General features: G+C 27.7%; 2 protein-coding genes across 3 annotated transcripts in view; one reads left to right on the forward strand and one right to left on the reverse strand.

Moving 5' to 3' along the window:
- LOC107436544 (dnaJ homolog subfamily C member 5) overlaps positions 1-5,888 on the forward strand; it is a gene marked incomplete in the record, with an annotated part of 19,988 nt that extends 14,100 nt beyond the window's left edge. For both annotated transcript variants that reach the window (XM_071185272.1, XM_071185273.1), the window contains 1 exon segment: positions 2,160-5,888. In XM_071185272.1, the coding sequence (XP_071041373.1) occupies positions 2,160-2,333 (174 nt within the window).
- A 3,396-nt stretch (positions 5,889-9,284) lies between these two features.
- Positions 9,285-16,874, reverse strand: part of LOC107436552 (zinc finger CCCH domain-containing protein 6) — a 46,138-nt gene continuing 38,548 nt past the window's right edge. The window contains exon 11 of the mRNA XM_043042240.2: positions 9,285-16,307. Coding sequence (XP_042898174.1) covers positions 14,328-16,307 — 1,980 coding nt within the window. The 3' untranslated portion in view covers positions 9,285-14,327. The remainder of the gene's footprint in view (positions 16,308-16,874) is intronic.

Raw genomic sequence — 16,874 nt, forward strand, 5'->3', positions numbered from 1 at the left:
CTTAGACTAATCAAAGATACCATTCGAAATTATGGAGGAGTGTTGAAGATCACCACAACACTATTGAGGGCAGTAAAAGAATCTCACAAATCATATCAAGAATATATTAGAAAAATGATCATGATTAATTTGTTTTTCTCTAACTTCTAATATAAATTGCTGATTTGAAATCTAATAATATCACACAATAGTTTTTCTTAATAAAGTAAGGTAAAGGGTAATAATAAAGTTTTGATTAAGAAGGTAAAAATTAAATAAAAATCCAAGTTGGTGTTAATTTATTTTTTCTCTTGATTTATTCTCACTTTTGCCTGTTCCTGAATTATGCACTTAATTTCTGATAGGTAATATGTAAAGTTGAAATTTCATTTTTACACTTTAGAGATTTCATTCTTGACTTAATAAATTTCAGAGCTTTATTTTATGGCTTGCAATTATTTATGATATGTGTGGATGAATTGTAATAATCTTCTGTTGTGTAATAAACTACCGTGTGATCTGTTTTTATCCTTGCAAAATCATATATTACCCCTAAAATTTTTTGAAAGAAGTTCCTAAAATTACCCTAAAATTTTTAAAAACTTTGCTGCTACCCCTGGGCATGTCTTCGGATCATCCTTGGGGATGTTTCCCAGACTGTTGCCAATAGCCCATTGTGCAGCTCTAGTTTGATGTAAATAAAATACCTACCTACCTTAATTTATATGTTTGCTGAGATAGCAACCACTGCAAATTTTCTGAAATATTTTGATAATTTAAAGCTAAATTTTTACTAGACTCTGACCCCACTTCTGAAACTTATTTTATCGTTTGGAATTAATTATTAAACTTCTGGAATATCAACAATATTTATTTTGTGTTTTAATATAATTTTGGAAAGTAATTCAGAAAAATATCTTTATTAATATTGATAATTTTGAAATGTTTGATTTAAAAAACAAAGAAGTAGTCCTTTAACTTCAAAAATTATCATTACAAGTTTGCCCTCGTGTATTTAAATATAATAACGACTGTTTTTTTCCCTTTATGTATATAATTATTTAAAATTTTAAGTTAATTTCAACATACTCTTTTTATGAATGTAAATTGATCTTTCATAAGAAAAATTAATTACTGATTTTTTTAACTCTGGTTATAAATAAGTTTTTGTTTTTAAATATTATACAAAAAATTATTATTTTAATCATTAATACATTTGCATTCGACTTAATAAGTAAACCATAATTAGGTAAGACAAATATTTCAAATTGCTTTTGCTATTGTAAAATAACTTTTTTGTTATTTTAATTTTCGGACATAGTCACATTCCTGTTAATTATCATTATTATCAATCCATTATTGGATGATTGTTTTCGCCAAAAAATTTAATTATTGGAAAATTCTCCTGGTGTTTGTACATTTTAAAAAATTCCCTAAAATTGAGTTAGTTTCCTAAAAAATTCCCTATTGAAACTTATGCACAGATTATTGCTTACTTGAATATTTAAATAAGTATTACTAAAATATAATGAAGCGAGCCTCATTTAAAGAAATCAGTTTTAAACTTTTTTTGTTCTAAAATGTTCAGTTTATATTTATTCAGAACTCCCTTTCTGAATTAATTTTAAAAAAATCTTAGTTATTTCTTATGAATTAAATGCCTATTATTATACAAAATTATCAGTATACATAATTCACAACATTTCAAGCATATTTAATACCAATCATGACCGGAAAATATTGCACTTTTTCTATTTTGATATCTATAAAAATCCCTAAAAGTCCCTATATGTAAGATATTTAGTACATTACGCAACAATTATCATGAAATTTATATTTTGTTAAATCTACTGGATTTATTTCTATTTATGTTGGCAGCTATGAGATTATAAGTATAAACTGTTTTAGTATTTGATATTTCTTTCTGAAAAAGAGTTCCATTTGGATTGAAAGAAATGCTTTTTCTACTGCGGAAGAAACTTGCCATTCCGGATACAAATATTTTAACATGCTCTGCTAATATATTTTAGAATTTTTTCATGATTTCGCAAATCAGTACAAAAGCTTCTGCTACTCTATTTGTATTTAAATTTATTTGAAAAATTAATTGTTTAATTTACTTTTTATTTTTGTGTCTCCTACACATATTGATTTTAAATCTTCACCATACATTCTTTCAGAGTGCCCCTAACTCTAGTAAAGTTATAACTGCCCAACCAACAAGTTCATCTGAAAAATCAACGGCCATTCCTTTGCCACCACCTGATTCTTCTCTATCTGAAAAAACTAGTCTAAATGCTACACCACAAACAACTTATGATACTGGTACTGGCAAAGAAGAAACTGATAATTAAATATCAATTTTCTAGTAATTGAAGTTGTGTGGAGCAGGGTTCCACTTGGAATCAAAATTACGTGTATTGTAAGCTAAGTTTAGTACCAATTTTCATTTTTTTCTTCTTATTCCTAATGCATTCCTGTTGATTACCTGTTACAATATTGTTGCCAGTTTATCAATTAAAATTTATGTTTGATAAGCTTAAGTCTATCAATAGATAAAAAATCAGGTTTTTATTCAATAACAAGTTTTAATTTGTGAGCTTTAAAATTTTATATATTGTTCACCAATCAACTTTAACATAGGGATTGGTTGAAATTTTAAAATCTTTTGGTGTTAAGCCTTGTTTTTAAATGCTCAGACGTACTTCGTTTCCAAGTTACGACTGAGTTCCTTTTTTTTTAATTTTATCATAAATTAATAATTCTAAAATTCTACTTTAGTTTTAATTTTCAGAATTTTAAGAACTTGAATGATATAATTTACTGAATCTGAGAACTTAATATAAATTTGTCTTTCTTGGACAATGAAATCAAATCTCAGATGAGGAAGATTTGTTGTTTCACAAATTTGAATTCATCTTTTTGAATAATTTATTTTAAATTATTTTAATCCAATTACTATCTGATTAATTCAAAAATGTCAGAATTTTAAGTAATGCTGAACTGTGGGTTCTTCTCTAACTATTTTTTTAGGAAGGAATTTTTTGTTTTTAAAATTTTTAAAAACATTTTCTTATCTAAACATAAAATGTTTTGTTCATTTTCTCCTTCATATAATGTTATAACTATCTAGTGAATGTGACGTTAATTGTATTTTTTGCATTCCTGTTGTTTTTAAATTTTCAAATCATATTTTAAAATTTTCGACTAAATTTTTTATAATTTTCGACTATATATTTTAAAAGTAAGTTTTTTTAAATAATGATTTTATCCCTAAATTTATAATTTTATCGGATGTGATTTAACTTTTACTTATTATCCATGTATGTTACAACTGTACTTTCTTGTCAGTTTGCTCAAGTAAATTTTTTTTATTTAAAAATATTACGAAAAGGCATTTATAACAACCATCATATTATAAACACTTCAATTTATTAAAGAAATGTATTTTCCTCTTTTTATTATCAATTGTCAATATATTTGATTGGCACTTTGATTTATATACTTTTTATCTTAAAATGTTAGTATTATTTTTATGTTCTATTTTGTGAAGTTTAAAAAAAAAATGTGTTAAATGTATATTGATGTAAATAGAACAATAAATTGTGTGTGTAATGAATTTTTCTTCTAAAACTTTCTGATTGTATTCACAGTTCCATTGTATATTTTTTAAATAATTTTTCAGTCCAATTTATTCGTTGTTTTAGCTACTGTTAATGCAAAGAGCTGCAAATTATTGTTAAATTTAAAGGTGCTATTGAAAATATTGCATTTTTATGTCGTAAAAATATTAATACTGAACAAGGCCATAGACATTGTAGTTTTACAGTTTCTTTCTTAAATTTTAAATATCAAAGGATTTGCAAGTATTTTAAGTTATGCTACATTTTCTTGAATATTCTGTTAAGCACTATTTTCTCTTTGAATAATATGCAGGGAGGGGGGGGGGTAATTTTTTTTTTCAAATAACAATGTAAAATTTGAGAATTGCTGAAACTATGACTTAGATAATTGATAAATGTAGTATTGGTTTGTTTTCTAGCCGTTTCTTGGATTGAAGGTTAGCAGAGTTCCTTATTTTGATACAAAAAATGTATGTCGTTTTTAATCGGGGATGGCAAAATTTTTCCACAGTGGAAAAAACTATTGAAAAACCCTCTCAGAAGAAGTATTTTTCTTTCAAGTCAAATATAATAAATTTTTTCTAAATTAGAAATATGAAGAATTAAAAATTTTTTTTAATTAGCTTAGCATTTGAGTTTAAATAACGGTTATAATTTTCAAGTTATAATTAAAATATCATTTTTAAATGAGTGAAAACTTAAAACTGCAATTGGAAAGGAAAATAAGTTGGTGGAATTTCTCAAGACATTAAAATAACTGTAGTTCTTCAGTAATTTACAAAAATGAGTATAGTATAACCTAATTTTATTAACAAACTTTTGAAGTACAATCAAATATTAACTCCAACCATCTCTTAAATAATATAATATAGGATTTTAAAATTATGTATAAAACAAAAATAAATATGAAAATAGTAAATTTTTTATACGAAGGAAGTTAAACTTTTAAGTACTAATAAAATTTAATTTCTTAACCCTTTGACACAGAATTTTAATTAAATATTTTTTTGTAATAATTTAGGTCAAAATAAGTGAAAAAAATGTTATTTAGAATTTTAGTGATGTACGGTAATGAAATACTGCTCTTTTTCGGCATTAGTGGTAAAATCTTACTAACAACTATCTTTCAAATTTGCAGTTATTTAGGGAAAGAGAACCAGTTATTCATCATTGAAATTTCTCTTATTTATAAAATCAGTTATTAATAAATTAAGTAGTTTAAAACATAAAAAAAATGTTTCAATTTTGGATTTTATATTAGTTCTATATTATTATTAGTTCCTTTTTTTTGCTTCTTTCTTTTTTGTCCAGTTTCTTTCATTGTCCTTTAAGAAATATTTCTTCCAGACAAAATGCCGACCTTGTTTAGAATAAAAATAATAAACTATAAAAAAATATTTAATACATGTAAAATGACAAATGCTTATTTTAAATACACGATTTATGCATAAAATAATTGTTTTGTATTTTTGTTTAGTTGTGCTATATGGGATGCTCTTACTATAATTACATATGTATTAAATTTAAAAAAAAGTTTTTTTTGATCTGATTTTTAGTTTTTGCAACTGCTCAACTACATTTACATCTGTGGTTTTAGTCTAATGTAAATCTAGATTAATATCTGAACACATTTCTAAATAAAATTTAGAATCTTGTTTTTTACAAATAAAATGTAGTTTTAACTAGTTACATTTACGGTCAGTAGCGGAGCTGTTTACAAAAATTCTTTCTACCATGTATTGATATTTTTGTATATGGAAGGGTATTTTCGACCCTTTATTTTTAAATGTTCAATTGTTATATTTAATTTTATAGTGATATATTAATATCATAATCTTAGTCTTACATGTTTTTGGCTTTATTAGAAAGCTTATTTTTTTCTTTATTTGCCAAAGAGAAAAAGAAAACTGGATTTGTGAAAGTATAGTAATCGATGTATATGGGTGTCAATTATTAAACTAGTCTGATGTGCATATCTTAATAAAAAAGATTTCATCAGTTGTATAATTAAATAAGTACTGTTTGAAAACACTAGCTTTTTTATTTTCTTGAAGTTTCTCACAATTTATTTAAATACTCATAGCCTTTTGCTTTATGTGAATAAAAATTTAATTCGAGCTTAATACTTTTTCTATATGATCAATAACTTATACTTATTTAAAAAGAATATGTGTTTTTATTTCATTATTTATATTGAAGTGCGCCAATTATTTATGTAATGCATTCATATTAAGTAAAATTTATATATATAATATTTTTCAGTTAATAAAAGTTTTTTAGTCACTACATATTTATTCAGGGTTATATCACGACTAAATTTTTTCTTCACAGTATTAGCACATATGGATTCAGGGTCTTATCATGCGACTGATTTTTTTTAACACTGTTAGTAATACATGATTCAGGGTCATATTACTTAATGATTTTTTTTCACTTTTAGTACATAATGATTCATTGCCATATCATTCGATTGATATTTTTTCACACTATTAGTACATAAAATATTCAGGGTCCATATCGCACAACTGGTTTTTTTTCCTTACTATTAGTACATAAATATTGAGGGTCAAAATCTCACACAACTGTTTTTTTTTTCTCTCCACACTATAAATATTCAGGGTCCATGTCACACTTTTTTTTTCACACTATTAGTACATAAATATTCAGGATCCATATCACATTACTGATTTTTTTTCCACACTATTAGTACATAAATCATCCTTTCAATGGGTTGATAAATGAGTACCAAGCTTGGGAACTAAGCACTGGGGGTTCCTTGTTCGGCTGAGCACCTGACCGGAACATCTGCTCCTGCACCCAGGAGCCCAAGAAAACTAAGATAGACACAGTAGGCCTTGGCCCCTCTATGGGCTGTCGCGCCACTGAGTTTAGTTTTATTAGTACATAAATATTCAGGGTCCATATCACACGACTGATTTTTTTCTTCACGCTTTTGTATGCACGGTAGGTGGAATGTGGTTTTCTACTTCAGATAGCTCAGGAAATTGTGAACACAATCTGCTTCCAATTTGAAACAAAATAAAGTATAAGTATTTTAATAGCTTAATTTAAGTGTTTCTTTCAACAGTCAAACCCCGCTATAGTGAACGAAATGTTCGGTCCCTTGCCTTGCTATACATGAATAATGTTATTTTATTTGGATATAGTGAACCGAAAAAGTGATAAAGTTGGATATAATGAACTTTTTTCTGTCTTTCGACTGATTTTTTTTCTAAATTTTTTTGTAATAATTTTAAATTTCTACTTCAAAATAAATACATATACTGATTTTTAAAACCAGCTATATAAGGGAATGTAGCGATAAGCATTTTTCATTGTTTGCTTCCTTTTTCTCACTTTCTCATCCCTTAACAAATCAAGCAGATGTTTCCATCCCAGGCAGATGATGNAGTTTAAAAAGCGGAATAACAGAAATTCGGGAAAAATAATCTGAGAGTCGGGAAGTGTTTCCATATCTGATGTTGAGGATTGCTGATCAGCTAAGAATTACTAATTTTATTTTGTGCGCAAGGTAATAAAAAATAACACATTTTTTGTTACTACAGTAGAGAATCGATTATCCGGAATGGTCGGGGCCATCGCTATTCCGGATAACTGATTTTTCCGGTTTTCTGAATCGCTACAAAAAGCCGTTTTTTTTATTGCTAAACCCAACTAAAAAAAAAAAAAATTTTTGGAAATAATCTTAAAAAATAAGAAAAAACGATGAAGTAATACACTCTTGATTATTTCCAAAATGATGGTAAGGTAAACATCTTTAAAAAAAGAAAGAAAAATCGTAAAATCTTATAAGGAAAAAAAAATTAAAAACTGCGAGAAAATGTATCGAATTTCGTTCCGGTTTTTTGGTTTTCCGGTTTTCTGATTTCCGGATAACGGGTTCTGTACTGTATATAAAATTTTTCAGTCATTTATTTGAATAATGTGTAATAAAAGGGAGGAGTTTGGAACCATTAGTTAAATTGCCTGTGTAACGGATATAGTGAACTCCCGGTTATAGTGAACCGAAAATAGCAGTCCCTTGAAGGTTCACTATAGTGGGGTTTGACTGTATTTGTGTTTTAAGTCGTTCTGTGGTTGCATAATTAATCATAATTTTTTTTTTACTTGCAATTTTACTTAACCAAAAAAAATCATGTTAAAATCAGTTATTTTTTCTTGAATATTTGTATAAGAAATTTTTATTTTTTCATTCGTAAAGTTTGTATGAGTTAGGCAAAACCATTTTCAGCCTTTACTTAATTCATGTTCACTAGATATTTAAAAATAAAGGTTTTTTTCTGGTGTTTACAATAATAACTAATATTACTACATCATCCACCAACTATCCTTTTCTTAACGAATTAGTATATTTCCCCCCTAAAAATATAAAATATTCTGTTTGAGTGTTAAAGTTAAACAAAACTATTTTGATCAAATTTCAAGCAAAATTTTTTTAAACCAGAAGCAAAGGATCAACTGAATTTATGCTTATAAAACATGCCTCATTCAATTTGTTTTCTTTATAGGAAAAATTACCCATTTTTGTGTGTAAGCTTAGATAAAATGCAACAAAAAAGCTTGCGTTAATTATGAATTCTTAGACAATTCTGCAAAATTGTAAAAACATGCTTTACGAAACACCTGCACTGTTTTTTTTCTCCAATTGCATTGCAATATTGTAGAGCATTAATACCAAAGAAAGAACCTTTATTTTTGTTTAGTTAAAGTAAACTAGGTGTTAAAATTTTGATTAAATTTTAAATTTTTTTTTGAAAATAGATACAAGGTATGGAAAAAAAATCAGTCTTTACAATTTTTCAGAATATAAGTTCAAACCTTCTAATTAAGAGTAAAATTAAAACGCACATTTAAATATATAGATAACAGAACGCTTTCTTTTTTACCATAAAAAAAATTATAAATTTGTTTAATTTTGGCACAGTTTAATCACTTTACATTTGCCAATTTTGTCACCTATTAAAAATCAAAATCTTTTAAAAAATACTAATTTAAAATGTATTTATGAATTTCTCTGAAAGACTAATATTATTTAAAAAATTGTTTGAGAGACCAATCTCTTTCAAATATATTTACAAATAAATGATTTATATTTTCAGTGTTAAGATAAAAATATCATAACCTTCAAATTTGCAAGGCACAGGTTTCTTGACATTTAAACGAGTGTCCATTAAAAATAAATGCGAAAGAAGAATTTTTTTTCTTCCGAAATAAGATTTGCAGGTAAAAATTTAATGGTGCTGGAATCTAGCTGGTGTATATGTTATTTAAATTTTTTATTGTAATAAAAAATAGCTTTGAAAAAAAATAATGAAATTAAAACTGATTAGATGCATTATTGAAATTGTTGGCATTACGGCTCCTATGCTCATTAAAATTTCTCATGGAATATAAAGACTATTTACTAAGAATCAGATAATTCAAAAATGTTTAATGATCTTATAAACTTCCCTTGTGTTTTTTCGTTATTGCTCCTTAGTGATTAATTTATTGTAATGTAATTTTATTTTCCATCTTGTGTCTAAACTAACAAGGATACTTATTTGGAGAATTGAAACAGCTAATTTTGTTACATTAATAAGAAATATTTCTTCGTTTGCTTTTAAGAATCAATTGGAAGGTATATATGCATTATAAAATTAAAATAAAGAACAAAAAATATAGAAAATTAATAAACTTTATTTTATTGACAAGTCAGAGTAATTCGTTTTGCTATACATATACAGAAATATACATACAACTTGAGCAAGTAGTCCAAAAACCATTTATGAGTTTTTTTTTAATAGAAAAAACCGTTTAAGTATGAGCGTGACCACACAGAATGAAATAAAAATTATAGAGGGAAGCACACATAATTAAATCCGTCGAACTGGTTTGGATTGGGTGTATAATATTAATTTAATAAAATTGCTAAAATTATTCTTAAATAAAATGTTATTGGAAGGAATTGAATACATAGGATACTCCGTTAATTTCCTGAATTAACTATTATAACAGGAAGGAATTTTTAATCTAATTATACAAAGGGAGTTCAAGAATATGTAAAATTATTTGTTGAAATAGGTATGTGTTTCTCAAAATTCATAGTTTGTACAGGATATGACATGTTACTATTAATGTATGAAACACAGGAATTCTAAAGAATGTCCAGCATTTTTAAGCAAAGTATGAAACGAGAATTATTACATTACCCAATTGCATAAAATGCCTAGGAATTCTATAGAATAAATTATTTTTAGGCAAAGTAAGAAATTTGCGTTTGTTTACTTTGCCTAATCCTTGAATAGGGTGCAAGCATTTATTCTATAGAATAAATGCTTTCAGATTAAGTATGAAAAATTAATGTTTACTTTGCCAAATCATTGTATAGAATACCTAGGCATTGTGAGAAATACATAGCTGGTGTATCATTAGCCATTCTATAAAACGCATATGCAATGTGTGAAATATAAATCATTTCATGCTTTACCAATTGATATTCTATATAATGAATAGGAATTCTACAGAATGCAAGGTTATAAATATTGGCAGTAACAAATACAAGTCTCAAATTTTTAGTTAATAACTTACAAATTGGAAGTTTTTTATCATTACTTATGAGTATAAAATTTATGTACAATATTGTACTTAATTTATTGCTTCCAAAAATCATTTGGACTTTCATTTTAATATTTGTCAGATATGCTTGCATAGTACTAATTTATTGCTTCTAACAATCATTTAGACTTTCCTTTCAATAATTTGTCAGACATGCTTACATAGCTGCCAATATGAAAAGGTAAAAATTTAATATATTTTTTGAAATAACAAAAGTTTCATACTAAAAGTTGCTAATATCTAAAATATTGTAAACACTGGGAATTTTTTGTAGTCTATAAAACAAAAAATATTTCATGAAAAACTATAAAATTAAATTGACAACAATATTTCTCTTTTATGATATAAATAAAATATAGGTTTTAGCTATTTTTATTATATTTCTGAATTCTGATATTGAATTTCTGATTCTGATATTGAATTTCATTTCAAATTTATTTAAGAAATTGAGTCCTGAAATTTTTAGAATATTTCAAAAAGCAAAGCTTTAAGGTAATTACTATAATGAATCCATCATTTAACAGACAATAATCTGAGTAGTAAAATAAACACCCCTAACTACAAGGAATTATTTATAATATTCAAAATACAGGAAACTTTTCTGATTAATCCGGGTGAAACTGACAAATGAGTTGGCAGCTATGTGTTCAGAACATTGAGGTACTAAGTCATAAAAGTGCACATAATTATAAAAAAAGGTTTTTAAAGCCAAGTAATAAATTTTAACAAAAAGCATTATAAAGTAATAGGCAGCGACAGATTAAGATGGATGCTATGACGAAGAGAATAGTTATTAGGATCTACAATTGCAGTCTAATTGAGGCGGCATAACTTTTTTAACTGCATATTATTGTATTGCAGGAGTTACTATTTTCCCCACCTGCTCCCAGACAGAAAAGTGCTAAATGTGTAACTTTCTATCATTAACTTAATAGTATTTTACAAAACAAGATGCTAAAGTGACATTTTTACAGGTGCGTAGCCAGATTTAGAAAAAAAAAAAAAATTCCTTTTTTAAGCACTTAAAAAATATTCTTAATCTCTTTCTAAGGGAAAAAAAATCATAATTAGGAACTGTGCAGTAACAAATTTTTTTATCGTATAATGTTCTTAATTTATAATCATAAAAATTTTTTCAAAAACTTTACATGATCATGCTAAAATAACTAGTTTCTGATAAATATTGCAGAGAAAAAATCTCCTTTTTAAAGATAGAAAATTAAGCGCTTTTTACAAATCCCGAATAAAAAAAAAAAAAGCACCTTTAAGGGCTTTGAAAAAACGCAAATCAAAAATAAACACTTTTTAAAAATGCTACACACCCTGTTATAATAACAGTTCAAATATAAAATGTTATTTGTTTAAAATTTTTGTACTGATTGGAACATGAAAATTTTATATAGAACATTCCAGAAAACATCTGGATAAACTATCGTAAAACAATTTAAGAGCTTAGTGTAAGAAAGTCTTGTTTTGGAAACGGCTTTTTGACGTTTCTATAAAATGTCACGAATAACATATAGTGAATTTATATACCACTTGTAGATTTACTAAATGTTCGTCTTCCAGTAAGCTCTTCAATTATGCTAAGCATATCAAAAATAGAATGAAATATAAATTCATTTGCAAAAACTTAATCTCAAGACACCAATTAATATTGCAGGTCATAGTACTGAATTTTTTTTTCATAATCCTTATTTAGAATAAATTAGCTCAGTCATTTACATTATACCAAAATTAAGATATATCCATCAAATTATAGAAAGCTCCCTTTATCGAATCAGTGCTCATAAAATAATTTTATTTCATCCAGCACAAAGAAAAATGGAGAGCCTGTTCAATTATTAAATAGATAAGAAATACTATAATTAATTAAATATAGTACAATATATTAACTGTTGTGCATATCCTGCATTTTACAGCTATCACTTAATAAAAGTATCATTCAACATAATAAGTATGATTTTTAATAGCAAAATTTTGGGTAATATTTATACATTCATAGATACAAAGAAAGGTTTATCAATCTTTTTTGTGATTGTATTGATTTTTGCGTAATAATCAATTTTAGGATTACAAACTTGCATAGGAAGAAAAAAGGTTTTCATGTCTGATACATTAATTCTAGGTTAATCATAGTTGAGGTTGTTATCAAATGTTTCATCTGTCAAATACATTGGATTTGATGAATTTTAATAACTTGACCTTTGTAGTGATTGACCTCAATGATTCATCAGATTTAGATCTTTTTTTTTTCCTATTGACTACACTTTTTACCAATAGCTTAAAAATGAAGCATTTAATTTTTATATTTACAATACAAGTTTTTGAATTAATATTTTTTAAACAAGCAAAACTTGATATTTATAAAAATAAATTTGCAAAAATGCATCACTATTTTAATGTTTTCAAAAATGTGCATTAATTGTAACACGAAAGCATATAATTATGTTTATCAGAGGTGGTTGTGACACAAAAGTGAAAAAAACTAAAAATTTCATGTGCAAAATATTGATATCAAGTTAAAAATTTATGTGCCATAAATGTTTCATTTTTAACTTAATTTTTATATACGAATCGCAATGCGTAGCTTTTAAATTACGTATAAATATGAAAATCGATGTTTAATACTACAACAGCTTGAGTATGAATCACAATATTGGATCTTAAAAATGCGTGAATACAAATTGTGACATTCAATTTAAACTTGCGTAAACATAAATCGGGCTATTGGATTATTAAATCACATGAATAGGTATAACTTTTTAATCAGGTAAATACAAAATTCGATGATTGATATTAATATTGTGTGAATAAGCCTTGTGATATTAGCAGATTCCGATGAAGTTCCAAACATTCAAAATGGCGAAAATCTGCCAAATAAATGAATCTAATTAGTGGAAGAATCCCGTGTATTGAAATGTCTCGTTAACAGGATATAGCAAAAGTTTCAAAATTATGCCAGACTATTACGTTTTTGCTTCTCAGTGGTCCGTAAACCAATGGTCTCGAGACACAATGCGATACCTGAAATTTTTGAGGAAAAATCACATGCCCTGTTTCTAATTTTTAGGTCCGAAAGAATGATATGAAAAACCCGGAATACAATTACCCCTGGTTTATAATACAATTATTATTTTTCTTTCGAGTCGTGCGACAAAAGTTTTATACCCCAATTATTACACGGAAGAATTTAACAATTAAAATGGGTTTTTTCAACTTTTGTGTCTCTTGAATTCCTAATGCTTAATTGAGATACGTAAAACTCATTGCTAGGAAAATGCTTAAAGAAATTTAAGCAAGATATCTACCATTTTTGATAAACTATTTATAATAAAAGATAATTACAAAATAGAAGGGAGAATCTGTATGTATACTTCTTAAAAATATTTAAATCACCAATATTGTATTATAGTAGTAATTTAACAAAGAAAATTTTTTTAAAAAATGTTATGAAATTGCATTTGAAATCAACATATTTATTTCAATTCCCTTTTTACTAAAGTTTCGTTCCTACAGCTGTCTTACTATTTCCTAAAGAATTTTTTGAACAATCAATCAAATTTAATAGTTGTCGGAAAGGAACATTTAATAGAAATCTTTTCATAACAAATGAAAAATAAATTTTCAAATAAATAACATACAGATATTGGAACAATTTATATATATAAAAAAACTTGAAACACAAGACACATTTATAGTTTCCCCCTTTTTCATAAGTCATAATTTCCTTTGAATTATTTCGTCGAAGAAAAAACTTTTATACAACAATATTTATAAATACATATATAAATTTTTTAAAAAAAAATTATGATGCACAAAATAAATAAATTTCAAAATGCACAAAGTAAGACGAGCAAAATGTGACAATATATACACACTAAATTCATTTTTCTATAAATGTTAATGCAAATTCACTATAAATTTGCTTTTGTGTCAAAATTAGTCCAATATCACTGAAGGTTGCTAGAAAACCTATAAATTTTCAATGCAAAATAAAGATATTCAAAATAGAAAGATAACAGTAAGAAACTAACATTCCAACAATTGTCTTTTTGCTATGTACAAACTAAGCTTTTCACATATAGTTACTATAAAAAAAGAGTACTAACAAAAAGGTGATGCAGTTGGATCTATTGTTTTAAATCTATCTTTCAAATTTCCATCACTGCTATTATCACAATCAATATTGGAACTATCACTTAGAAGAAAACTTGGAATTGAGCTACTATCAGAGGAAGATAAGTTGGGAGAATTGGAAATCCTATCAGATTTCAGAGTAGTAGTCCGTTTGGGTCGTTGATTGTAACTATTGTAGGAATTATTTGGTGGGACTGTAGCATCGCAAGAATTAAGTGGTGAGGCATAATCCATACTACTTTTTCTATTACGATGAACAGTCCGTTTTTTTTCTTCACTTTTGTCGGAAAGCCTACGTTTCTTGGGGATAGTTTTAGCATTTTTTGGTTTATCTTCGTTTTCTGCAGTCTCTGTTTCAACGAGTCTCGAAGCATCTGAAGAGTTTTTGGACTCGGCCACGTTCTTTTCGCCTTTGTCCGAAAGTCTGCGTTTTTTAGGGATACTTCTGGCATTTTTGGGTTTTTCCTCCTTTTCCACAGTCTCCGTTTCACCTGATGGAGATTTCGAAGCGTCAGACAAGCTTTTGGGCTCGACTGGTTTTTTGCTCGCAGCAAGCTTAGAGAGGGGTTGCGTCTTACGCTCGACTAAACTCTTCTCGGAGGAAGCTAGTCTGAGGCGCCGGGGATCGACAGGGTTGTGAAGCTTTGCCATTCGCGGATCCGCTATAGCGCGTGGCAAGTGGCTTGCGGGAGTGGGTTTTATTTTTTTGATGATCAGGGGAGGAACTATGGGGAGGTCGTCACCATCATGGGAGGGTGATTCTTTGGGAATAGCAATGAATTCTCTCTCAGGTGATGGAGACTTTTTAAAAGAAGTTTTGCCGCTGAACTCGAGTTTCGGAGGGTCGAAACTGTTTTCAGAGTCGGAATCTGGTTCAGACTTAATAGATACATTGTCACTTTTTTCAAGAACAGGCGGTGCAGTGCTTTTTTCTAAAACGGGCGGCTGCGCCATTTTCTTTTCCACAACAGGTTCAACAAGGGCATTTTCAAGGATTGGTGCAGTTTTAAATTCTTGCTGAGGGGGTGATTTAATGGTTTCTACTATCGTTAGATGGGGCGGCGTATCGGAACCAGAATTACTACGAGAGTCTCTCCTGATAGTTCTCGGATCACAAGCTCTTTGGGCAGACATAGGAAGCGGATGTTTAACTTCTTGTGTATTTCCTGAAGACTTAGTGGAAGGATTGCTTTCAAATATGTTGATGAAAGAATCTGGCTTTTCATATTTTAACAGAAGTTCTGGCATTGGAGGAACATTTTTTGGTGGTGGTGGTGGAGGTTTACTGATTTCTTCCTCTTTGCCATTGCTAATTGGAGTTTCAATTTTTGGAGCAGGCTGGAGATGTTTACGAAGACGTGGATCGTTCAGCAACTTTGGGTTTGACTGACTAGCATGTAAATAAGGTGTATAATTAGGGGGTCTGGTATAGATGCCATGCAATTTGTAGGGCACACTGTCTTTAGGAAATTCATTTGGAAACATATTAGGAGGTTTAATCACTGAGTTTAGATCTAACGAAGGAGAATTATTTCCAGTATTATTATCACTTACAACTGGTTTAGGAGCATTTGAAGTTACTGGAACAGCAGGTGCAGTTCGTGGATCTCTGTTTTTAAGTCGAGGATCCATAGGAGCAGGTTTAGGAAGAGTTTCTTTCGACCCAAAACTGTCAGAAGGAATTGCAACAGGATTAGGCAACAAAGTACGACGCTTAACATCTGGTATCATAGGAGCTCCAGGTATTGAAAGAGCTGGTGGAACTGTAACTGGTTGAGTAGGGGGTGGAACAGATCCTAATATGTCTTTTAGAAATGGTGCTAATAAATTGGGTTGTTGTGATCCAGTTGTAGTTTTAGTTCTTTCCATAGTGTTTTGTTGAATTTTGTTGAGCATTGCCATCAAATTTACAGCAGGTTTGGACTCAACTGGCTTTGGTGGAGGTGGCTGTGAAGAAAAAATGTATAAATTACAATTTTAAACAATAAGTTAAACATTGTTACTTTATTAGGGAATTATGGAATGCTTTTTTAAAAAAATTCTTACTGTTTTTTTTTAAAAAAATTAGTTAATCATGCAAGCTTGCTGTCAGGTTAACATTTATCAACATGGAACATCTATTTACAGTGTTCATTGATTTATACCAACAAGTTTTTTTAAAAATTATTTATTAATAAGGCATCATTGTAATTGTTTCCAAGGTATTCTAATAAGAGAAAAAATTTTTAAATTGTATCAACTCATTAACACAGCGAAATTAGATTAGTACTGAATAGCAACTGATTCCTAGCAAACCACAATTTTAGTAGTGCAAATATAAATTCATTTCTCGTGTCCAGAAATATTTATAGCAAAAAAAGAAAAAAAACATATTTATCTATAATAAAAGTAATATATATCTATATAAAAGGATACTACTTATTTTGATATTTTACAAGTTAAAAAATAATAAATGAAATGCAAAATGAGTTTTTAGATTTATTTTCCAGCTTCTTTCTAAACATTAAATTATGA

The sequence above is a fragment of the Parasteatoda tepidariorum genome, chromosome 9 (assembly GCF_043381705.1).
Source record: "Parasteatoda tepidariorum isolate YZ-2023 chromosome 9, CAS_Ptep_4.0, whole genome shotgun sequence".
In the NCBI taxonomy this organism is placed as follows: Eukaryota; Metazoa; Arthropoda; class Arachnida; order Araneae; family Theridiidae; genus Parasteatoda; species Parasteatoda tepidariorum.